At 55.9% G+C, this 10680-nt stretch overlaps 1 protein-coding gene across 4 annotated transcripts; it reads right to left on the minus strand.

The window, feature by feature from the left end:
- Positions 1-94: 94 nt before the first annotated feature.
- BAD (BCL2 associated agonist of cell death) lies at positions 95-10587 on the minus strand. 4 transcript variants are annotated; one of them, XM_033860928.2, is made up of 4 exons: positions 10449-10587; positions 9777-9971; positions 1171-1364; positions 95-601 (listed from the first exon to the last, which is right to left on the minus strand). In XM_033860928.2, exons 2-4 carry the CDS (start codon positions 9961-9963, stop codon positions 476-478), a joined length of 507 nt encoding a protein of 168 aa, XP_033716819.1. In that variant the 5' UTR covers positions 9964-9971; positions 10449-10587; the 3' UTR covers positions 95-475. The 4 variants fall into 4 exon arrangements, with proteins under 4 accessions (XP_033716819.1, XP_033716818.1, XP_033716816.1 ...); XM_033860927.2 differs by lacking the exon at positions 10449-10587 and adding an exon at positions 10256-10366; XM_033860925.2 differs by lacking the exon at positions 10449-10587 and adding an exon at positions 10154-10293.
- Between the last annotated feature and the right edge of the window lie 93 nt (positions 10588-10680).

Here is a 10680-nt window from a genome sequence, read left to right on the forward strand (position 1 = left end):
TTATATATAAAACGAGGGCATCTTTTGAAACTCTGTCAGTGCTACCGCTCCCCCTGCCCGCGAAGCCCCAAGCGACGGACATAGGAGACTCCACGGCACAGACGCGGGCTTTATTACCACATTTCTAGCGAGCATCGGCCCGCAGCGTTACCGCGGAGGAAAGGGTTCTGGCAAAGTTAGGGTTAATTCCGGCTCGCAACTGGCGAAGGCGACTGTGGCAGCCCAGTGCCGGGGGCGGGGTCACAGGGCCATTTCCAGCACCTAAGGGCGGAAAAACTTCAAGACTTCCGACGGGGGCCGAGCCCCTCCGCGGTCCTCGCACACACCGGAAGGGAATTGGGCTCTGGGTCAGACCGCCTCCTTCTGAAAGGGACGAAACAGCCTCCTTTTGCATAAGGCCTGCAGAAAAGACTTCCGCCCACTCCCAAGATGGCCGCCAGCAGCGGTTCGGAGATTCGGGATGTGAGACAGAAGGTCACTGGGAGGGGGCGGGGCCTCCTCTCCCCAAGTTCCGGTTCCACCAGGACTGAAGGAAGCGCGTCCAGCTGGGGCTTTGTCGCATCTGCGCCGCTGTGCCCGCGCTGTTCGGGCGAGGAAGTCCCTTCGGGGTGGGAGGAGGAAAGGGTTATGTGAATTAGCTTATCCTGGCACCTCGAGCCTGGCCCCTCCGCTTCCGGAATCCCACCGCCAAGTGAGATCACGGGGGAGATAAAGACAATAGTGCCAGCAGGCCCTGTACCGAGATCCCAGACCCTCCATGCCGGGGGCGGGAAGAGAGGATGCCTAGGACCCTGTAAGCGCCAGAGCTGGAGATCTGGCACCTGGAAGATGGGACCGTAATTCGAAAATTAAAGAAGGGGTTCCGAAATTGAGGTCCAGGAACCCGGATATCCGAAAGAGGTCGGTCAGGAGCACAGATGCCAGCATGCCCCGCGCTCAAAGAATTTGGGGAACCCAGGAGCCTGGGCCTTCTGGAGCGGGGTCTGGGTTATAGATCCCGAAATGCCCTGGGACTCGGGAAAGGACAGGCTGGAGGGAGGAGTCCCGAGACCGCAAATCCCGACATGCAGTGGGACTCGAATGGGACAGCCCAGTGGGAGGAGCCCCGGGAGTCTAGGTCCCGGCATGCTCCTGGACTACGGTGCCTTGTGCGCCCCGGCCGGAGCTCACCTTGAAGGAGCCGTGGAACTCGTCGCTCATCCTCCGGAGCTCGCGGCCATATCGCTGTGCAGCCCAGAGGTTGGGGGGCGCCGAGCTCGAGCGGCCCCGGAAGGGGCTGGGCTCCTCCTCCTCCGTCCCTTCTTCATCCTCCGTCCCCGCGGAGTAGAAGCTGTGGCGACTCCGGGTCTCCACAGCCCCAGTGCCTGCAGAGAAGGTCAGGGGGTGGGGACGACGTGAATTTCAACTCCTCTGTGGCCCCAGCTCTGCCGAAGCCCTCAGCATTAGCTCCGTCGGCCCGCTGTGGTCTTTGCGTGCACATCACTCTACCTCTCAGAGCCCCAGTTCCCTCCTAAGGGAAACTCATGGGGCTTTTGTGAAGATTCGAATTAACTTCTCACTAATCCCACAAATCTTAATTGAGCCCCAATAATGGGCCAGGCCCTTAGTGTATAAAATGACTTTCCTCTGTGCCTGGCACAAAATAAGGGCATAAGAACTAGTAGTTAGAGCTGCGAGTGCGTGATGCTGGGGCTTCCCAGCAACCCCCTGGGCCGGTAGCTCTTTCCTCAGCCCCATTCCCCCGCAGAGGAAGCCAGTCCCCTGGATGAGGAGGTCGCCCCAGCCAGGCGACCTGCAGCTGACCTGCTGGGGTCCATTTGTTTCACTGCTGTGGCCTACAGGAGACCTTGGGCCCCCAGAGAACAAGAGCCTGTCAGCAGCGTGTCTGTACCTCTCACAGCACCCACTTTGGAGAAATTGTCCAGAAAGGTCTGTTGACTTTAGGTAATACTTAGGGAGCACTTGCTGTGTGCTAGTAGGCCCTGGGCATTACTTCATTATCCTCCTAACCATCCTGGGAGGTGAGTACTAACATTGCTTCCACTTTGCAGATGAGAAGACAGAGGCTTAAGAGAGGTTAAGACTTGCGCAGGGTCCCACAGCTGTGAAGCTCTGAGGCTAGAAGTCCCTAGAGGTTTGTTGGAATCCAGAGTCCAGTGATTATCCATTGAGCTACACTTCTTCCCTTGTCCAGCTGCCCTTCAACTCCCTGCACCTGTGCCCTCACCTCTCTGTGGGGATAAACGTAGTCCTTACTACCAGTGACTGCATAAGGGTCACATAAAGAGCTGGAAAGTGCTAAGCTGAAAGGGCGTGGTGGATCATTATGCAAAGAGGTGTGTCCTGAGTTTGACCGACGTAGGTACTGTGTGCCATCTCCCGAACTCCTGCCAACCCCACCCCCATACGCAGTCCAGCAAAGACCTAAAACACTCCCAGGAGCAAAATCCAGAACTAAGTATAGAGTGAAAGACAGGCATGGAAGAAGTGCAGGGGGCCAGCGTCCACAGGGAGGCGTTCTGGAGAAACTAAGATCTAGACCCGGTCTTGAAACCAGGGGTAACTGTCTCATCCCCTCCCAAAAGGCCTGTGGGTCAGCTCCAGGGCTGCTGGGCCTCCAAGGGTCCCATCTCCAGACACATGGCTGAGAAAGCCAAAAAGGGAAGAGGGGGCTGGATCCAGAAAGGCCTAGGCTAAGCGGGTGGTCGGAGCTCCTGGGCGTCACCAAAGCCTGAGGTCAGGTAGGTAGGGAGACCATAAAGCCTTTGAGGAGTGAGTTGGCAGTGGGGAACGGGCAGCTAAATCAGCAGCTGGGATTGGGCGTGGGGGCTAAGGAGCTGAGAGCAGCAAGACCCCTGATGAGAATAGGCCCATCTGCAGAGCGCTGACCAGTTCCGTGAGGCGTGGGCAGCAGGGCCGGGGTCCCCACCACCACCTTCCTGCTTTGTGACCTGGGACCTTTTCTTTAATCCCTTGGGGCCTCAGTGTAGTCCTCTGTGAAATGGACCCCAGACCCCAGGACCTCCACGAGAACAAATGACACAGGGAAAGCACCCAGTTCTGCATTTTTCATGTCCTGCAGGCTCCCAGCTTCCCAGTGAAGCAGAGGCCAAGTTCTCCCTATTTCACACATGAGGAAGTAGAAGCACAGAGAGGTTAGGAACTTGCCCAGGGTCGCACAGCTGGTACACCCTGCCCGGTCACTTAAATGCTTAGGAAACATCAGCTATTATTTTCCTTTACCAGCACTAAGAATACACACACCTCCACACTTGACAGATGCAAGGCCCAAGGGTCAGAAGATGAGTGATTGGCAGGGGGGCACTGCACCCTCGCCTAGGAATCAGAGCAAGCAGAAGAGCACTCGCTGTGTCAGGTTGGAAGTGTGCTTCGTGTGTATCAATTCCTTACGTCCTCATCACATCCTATGAAGGAGGTTACTCCCTGTCTCCATTTTACAGAGGAGAAAACTAAGGCACAGAGAGGGTAAGTAACTTGCCCAAGGTCACACAGCTAGTAGATGGCAGAGCTGGGATTCCAACCCAACCATTCTGGCTCCTGTGCCTGTGTGCTTAACTCTCATGCCCCCGGCTCCCTCCAGCAGCACCACGGGCCACCTTGGGGCCTCAGGTCTGGGAAGGCACCCCTGGTCCTCCTTCTGTAAGTGCCAGCTCTACCAGCGGCCTACCCTAAGGAGTGGGGATTTTTACCAAAGCCGTGGATTTAGCAACGCCAAGCCAGCCATTGTCAAAATGACACTCCTGAGTGTAAACTGAACATTTAAGTGTCCTTCTGTTTACTAGAAAAAAATCTGAGGGATTTTCTGTGAACTCCCAGGGGGAAGTGGATATGCCCCTCCCACCCTATGCATCCAACCTTCAATCAGCTCTCACCCCTACATGCCCCGGGGCACGGCAGAGGTGGCCTCTCCCAGTTTGGGGAAGGTAAGGGTGAGAGATGGGCGTGGCTCCTGTCTGGTTGTGAGCATGGGTGGGTACCCAGGCCTGCCCACTCACACCATCCTTCCAGAGAGCCTGCCTGGGGCTGGGGTGGGGAATTGGGAGGGGCCTAGGGCTGGAGGTGCCCCGAGGCCCACCACCAGGCTTTAAGTTCTTTACCCATTGGGCTTCTGGGTACGTGCATGGGGCTGGACACATCCATGTTCATGCTTCTGTGAGCATCCTTGCACACTTCATTAAAACAGTGATGTTCCAGACAGTTTGAGGCAGTGAGGCTTTGCCATCAGGCAGGGCTGGGTTTGGATCCTGCTCTACCACACGTGGGTGGTGCACTTACTGTTCGCCCCCAGCAGGAGAGCAGCGTGGCACTCCTCCCTGAGCAGGTGCGCTGCCTGTCGTGTCTTGGCCGAGGCTTCCTGTGTCCCCAAAGCCGTTTGGGGTACAAAAGCCCCTTACCGTCCTGTAGAGAACATACCCCCACCTTGCTCAGAGCTGAGGAAATCAGAAAACACTAAAGCAGAGGCTGGCAAATGTTTTCTGTAAAGGGCCACATAGTAAATATTTTGGGCATTGCAGGCCACACAGTCTCTGTCACAACTACTCAACATTGCAGTCATAGCTTGAAAGAAGCCAGAAACAATAATATACATGGCTGTGCATTGCTGTATTCCACCAAAATTGTATTTGGGACACTGAAATAAAATATTATTCTTCTTTGGGACTTCCCCGGTGGCACAGTGATTAAGAATCCGCCTGCCAATGCAGGGGACATGGGTTCGAGCCCTGGTCCGGGAAGATCCCACATGCCGCGGAGCGGCTGGGCCCGTGAGCCATGGCCGCTGAGCCTGCGCATCCGGAACCTGTGCTCCGCAACGGGAGAGACAACAGTGAGAGGCCCGTGTACCACAAAAAAACAAAAAAAAAAGAAAAAATTGAAGTGTAGTCGATTTACAATGATGTGTTAGTTTCAGGTATACAGCAAAGTGATTCAGTTATACATACATATACATATATATATTCCTGTTCAGATTCTTTTCCATTATAGGTTATTAATCCCTGATCGGGGAACTAAGATCGCACAAGCTGAGCGTGGTACGGCCAAAAAGAAAAATATATCCCCAAATCCTAATTTATCCCTTCCCACCTCCTTTCCCCTTTGGTAACCGTAAGTTTGTTTTCTATGTCTGTGAGTCTATTTCTGTTTTGTAAGTAAGTTCATTTGTATCATTTTTTTTAGTTTCACATATAAGTGATATCATGTGATATTTTCTTTCTCTGACTTCACTTACTATGGTGAAGTACGAACCCGTGTCCCCTGCATCGGCAGGCGGACTCTCAACCACTGCGCCACCAGGGAAGCCCACACTTCAATTTTTTAAAAAGGAAAAACAGAAAACTGAGGCAGAGTGAGTTAAGTAACCTGCTCAAGCTCGAGCTACCAGTAGAGGGGAGAGCTGAGCTTGACCCCTGCAGTCTGGTCCAGGGCCCGGCACTGGGCTGCTTCTCCCACTGCATGTCCTTCCTCCCCTCTCCATCATCCACGCACCAGCCGCCCCAGGCACCAGGCTATGCAATGGAGCTGTCACAGCACACAAGGTGGCCACAGGCCCGCCCTGGGGACACACGCCGTCCACTACAGCAGGGGTGTGGGGGCAGGGATTATGAAGAGTGACAGGACCCTGCCCATCTGGAGGGGGCAGTGGCCCTGTGGCTCTGGCAGGTCGCTGGCACTTGCGGATCTTTTATGGAAAAATCACTTGCTTTTTAGACATCGAAAACTAAGTCCAAAGTTTAAGGATGGGCATCGCTGGAGGCGCAGTGGTTAAGAATCCACCTGCCAATGCAGGGGACACAGGTTCGAGCCCTGGTCAGGGAAGATCCCACATGCCGCGGAGCAACTAAGCCCATGAGCCACAACTACTGAACCTGCGCTCTAGATCCCGTGAGCCACAACTACTGAGCCCACGAGCCACAACTACTGAATCCCACGCCTAGAGCCCATGCTTCACAATAAGAGAAGAAGCCACTGTAATGAGAAGCCTGCGCACCGCAACGAAGAGTAGCCCCCGCTCGCTGCAACTAGAGAAAGCCTGCGCGCAGCAACAGACTCAGTGCTGCCAAAAATTAATTAATTAAAAAAGAAAAGTTTAAGGAATCCAGTGCAGTCCTCTTACATGGTGGCTATTTTCTCCCCTGCAGGCCTCCTCATGGCTGGACCTGGAGCTGGGATAGGCATCCCCTTGGCTTATTGCTGCTTCAGACCATTCTCACTCCTTCCTCCACAAATCTAGTTTCTTGGGCTGTGCCACCCTTCCCACTCCGGGCCTCAAGCACCCACCGCCCACAGGGTGGGCCCCTTGTGGGTGCAGGAGATTACTGGAGCTCCCTGCCGTTCTCTCCCCAGCCACTCCCTTAGCCGCTCGTGTCTTCATTCATTCATGGCACCGAAGTGGTCCTTCCCAGCTCCCTGCCTTGGCACCCCAACTCTAATGATGCTGGGACTCCTCACACTTGGCCAGCCTACACTGCACACGAGCTAAGCCCCCAGCCACCTCTCTCACTGGGCTGAGACCAGCACAGGTCTGGTTAAGGCCAACTCCCTGCCAGTTCCCACAGGCAGCCGACTGGCCAGTGGGGCTGGAGGAAAGCACAGCCGTGCCACCTCAGTTCAAATTCACGGTCACGAGACCCAGTGGCACCCTAGATGTTGCCCAGCACACCTTCCACACTCCATCCTCTAGGCCAAGACAACCACTTCAAACCTGCTCCTCTCTCCCCATCAGCCCCCATCCCTCTCCCAACCCTCACTCCTGGCTCAAGACCTGGCTTCCTTTTACCAAGAAAATGGAAGCACCCATGAGAGAGACTTCTACTAGTTCCCATGAGGTATCTCCCCCTGCCCTCCACCGCTCTTAGCTGAGCCGCCCCTCCCCTGCACACCAGACTGCTCTCTCCTACTCAGGGACACCTCTCCAGCAAGCTTCCCTTCTCTTCTGCATCCTCCAGTATTTTCCTCGCTCCTGGATTACTCCATCAGCTTACAAACATGCTCTTTTGGGAATTCCCTGGTGGTCCAGTGGTTAAGACTCCATGCTTCCACTGCAGGGGGCATGGGTTCCATCCCTGGTTGGGGAACTAAGATCCCACAAGCCGCGCAGCATGGGCCCCCCACCACCAAATGCTCTTTTCATTTCCCTTTCTATCATAAAAGACATAATAAAACAACCCTTCCTTGACCCTCCTTGGGCCTTCAGCTGCCACCCGCTCCTCTGTTCCTCTTTGCCAGAGCTCAGCTGCCGAGAGGGGGTGGGCTCCCCTTTCTACCTCCAACCCTCTTCCTATCATCCCTCCCCACTTGCCACCCAAGCTGCACTGGCCCTGTGTCGAGTCCAGTGCTCTACTCACAGTCCTCCTCCAGCAGCCCTGGAAGGAGCCTCACGGGTTCAGCTCGCCCTCTCCTTACCAGACCGCTCCCTCCTTCTCAGACCCCAGTGCTGACTCCTCCTCTCCTGCTGCCCTCTGCAGACTGGATCCCCAGGCTCAGTCCAGCTCCTCCCCTGTCTACACTGGTTCCCAGGGCCCACAGAACACTACATCAGCGACTGCCAACTTCTACAGGTATCTATCCCTACTAGAAGTCTCCACCTGCATGCCCAAAAGGCACCTCTAACCTGCTCTGGCCCAAACAGGGCTCCTGATCTCACCCCTCGCCGTCTCAGTTCCATCTCAGTTAAGAGCGACTCCATCCTTCCAGGTGCCCAGGCCAGATCCCTTGCAGCCATCTTCTCTGTGCCTCATACCCCACAACTGTCTGCCAGCAAATCCTGCCAGCTGTACCTTCAAGAGAAACCCAGAGTCCAGCTGCTTACCACTTCCACCACCACCAGCCTGGCACAGATCACCATCCTCCCCTGTGGCACCGCCCCTGCCTCTGCCCAATGCAGACCCGGCTCAACACAGGGGCCCTGGTGATTCTCTCGAGGTCCAAATAAGATCAAAGCCCTCTAGGTTTTCACTCAAAGTGAAAGCCAGAGTCCTCACCTGGGCCTTCAAGGCCCTGTCCATCGGCCCCTCCCCCTCCCTTAACTCTCCAACCTCCCTCCCCTCACTGGCCTGAACTGTGTCCTGACCTCAGGGCCTTTGCATGTGCCCTTCCCTCCGCCTGCAGGTCTCTGCCTGCATCTGTCTTCCCAGAGACCTCTGCCTGGCTCACCCCTCATTGATTCTAGCCTTTGCTGAAATGTTGCTTCTTACCAAGGCCCACCCTGACCACCTCAGTTAAAATCACTCCCCCGGCCCCCCAGTACTCTGGATTCCAATGAGAAAGTCAAGAGTGTGTCATGTAGTGCATCATCTTCTAACGCATTATATCACTCACTACTTTGTTTCTTTGTTTATGGTTTGTCTCCCTCTACCTACTAGAATGTGGGCAACCACAAGGGCAAGGGTTTCTCTCTTCTGGTCACTGATGAACCCCTGGCAGCTGGAACATACATTCAGCACTTGACACAGAAGATGGGAAGGGACAGCCGGGTGTGGGGGGTGGGCAGAAAGCTGTTTCAAGCAGAAAAACAGCAAGTGCAAAAATCTGGAAGTTGGGCTTCCCTGGTGGCGCAGTGGTTGAGAGTCCGCCTGCCGATGCAGGGGACACGGGTTCGTGCCCCGGTCCGGGAAGATCCCACATGCCGCGGAGCGGCTGGGCCCGTGAGCCATGGCCACTGAGTCTGCGCGTCCGGAGCCTGTGCTCCGCAACGGGAGAGGCCACAACAGTGAGAGGCCCGCGTATCGCAAAAAAAAAAAAAAAAAAAAAAAAAAAAAATCTGGAAGTTAAAGAAAACCTGCGGAGTTCAGTGTGACAGACAGTGGGCTAGGGAGGATTTTTTGTTTTGTTTTGTATTAGAGATTATATCCCTGACTAATAACTGAATACCAACCTTTTTGTTTGTTTGTTTCTTTTTTTTTTTTGGCTGCGCCGCATGGCTTGCAGGATCCTAGTTCCCTGACCAGGGATTGAACCCGGGTCCTAGGTAGTGACAGCACTGAGTCCTAACCAATGGACTGCCAGGGAATTCCCTGGGGAGGGGGTCTTAATAAGCCTTCCTGCTCCTGAAAATGGGAGGGCGTCAATTCGGCTTCCACAGGTGAGGGACATGAGTTTTGTTTTCAGAAGATCTCTGTGGTTGTTCCAGGTGCCAAGGCTTGTGCTGGCCACTGGGGAGGTGGGGACTACAGAGAAATGGCCACTGCCCTCCAGGGCCCATCCTTCCATCTCAGCGCTGGGTCCCCCTCAGTAGATGTGGAGGACAGCCGATGCTTCCCCAGCCCCACACAGACCCGCTGCCTGGTAGGGCTGTCTGCCTCTTGGGGTCACCTGGCCCTGGCAACTGGCAAGGACAACCCGCGTGTGAGCCACAGGGCTGGAAAGAACATAGCTGGGGCTGGAAGGCTGGATCCCGGGATCTCAGGGAAAGTGCTAGCCTGGGGCAGGGCACCACCAAGTCTTCTAGCCCCAAGGAAATGCCAAGCAAGTGTGACCTAAGTTGCCTCTCAGTGATTCTGTCCTGGCCCTAAGCTAAGAGCTGCGTACTTTGACCACTTACCAAGCACCAGCTCTATAATTGCTTCTTAGGTATTCCTAATCATCCCCACAGCACTACGTTGGTGGTGACTAATTGCTCTGTTTTACCGAGGAGGAAGCTGAGGTGCAGAGAGGTTAGGGACTTGCTCAAAGCCACGCAGTGAGTGTGGATGTGGCTGGGGTGCAGGGAGCTACTGGGCTGGAGGCCAGGTGGTTGTTTTTGGGGCAGGGGTGCCTACCTCCATGGTGGCTGCTGCTGGCTGGCTGCCCCTGCTGGTGACCAGCTTCCCCCAGGAGGCCTGGGGCCGTTTGCTGGTGCTTGCTGGGACCTGGGGGCCTGTCCCCTGTGGGGCTGGGGCCCAGGCCCCTATCTGCAGGGCTGGAGTCTTCCTGCTCACTCTGCTCAAACTCTGGGATCTGGAACATGCTCTGGGCTGCGGGGGTAAGATGGTAGGTGGTTAGGGCACAGCTGGGGCTAACGGGGGCCGGCGGTGGGGGGGGGGGGGCGCAGGCATCCCTGGCTCCCTCTCCCACCTCAGAACCCCAGGTCCACCCTGCCTCCCAGGCCCCCATCTGTCCGTTGAGTCTGGCACAGCAGGAAGCTCAACCTACCCACCCAGGATCTAAATCTCTCAGAGCCCTGGGGCGGTACGGCAGCCCCAGGCCCCTACCCAGGCCTCGGCCAGACCCGCCCGTGGTGACGGCACACAGGTCTCACCGCAAGCCCGATCTCGAAGCCCCTGACCCGGGCCCGCCGCGTCCCTCTAGCACCGAGGGAGCCCGGCCCTAGTTGCCTGGGCAACGGGAACTGTCACCGACACGGCCCAATCAGCTCTCGAAATGTCACTAACTGGCCAGCAGGCGGGGCTACTAACGGCCCGGGCCCCGCCCACCACCTTCCTCCTGGGTACCTTCTACGTCTCCGGATGCTCAGCTCCCGACTTCCTTATGCCTTGGGCGTGTGTGGGAGCAGATGAGGGGTTCTTTGGGGTCCCCATCTGGAGGCCAGCTCCTGCTGACGAGTCCTTCAGGCCCTCTGGGCCTTAATTCCCACCCCTGTATAATGGGGATAATGACACCTCCCTCAGGAGTCGGTGATCCTTGTAAACTGAGTGGTGATTACTGTGGGTGAAGGCACTTTGC

Source organism: Tursiops truncatus, chromosome 8 (genome assembly GCF_011762595.2).
Source record: "Tursiops truncatus isolate mTurTru1 chromosome 8, mTurTru1.mat.Y, whole genome shotgun sequence".
Classification (NCBI taxonomy): Eukaryota; Metazoa; Chordata; class Mammalia; order Artiodactyla; family Delphinidae; genus Tursiops; species Tursiops truncatus.

Bases quoted from the DNA above. Each gene is read 5' to 3' on its own strand.
- BAD (XM_033860928.2), bottom strand. From the start codon at position 9,963: ATGTTCCAGATCCCAGAGTTTGAGCAGAGTGAGCAGGAAGACTCCAGC. The intron at 1,365-9,776 runs GTAGGCACCCCT...CCTTCTCTGCAG, and splicing joins CAGCAGCAGCCACCATGGAG to GCACTGGGGCTGTGGAGACC. The intron at 602-1,170 runs GTGAGCTCCGGC...CCCACCCCGAAG, and splicing joins AGTTCCACGGCTCCTTCAAG to GGACTTCCTCGCCCGAACAG.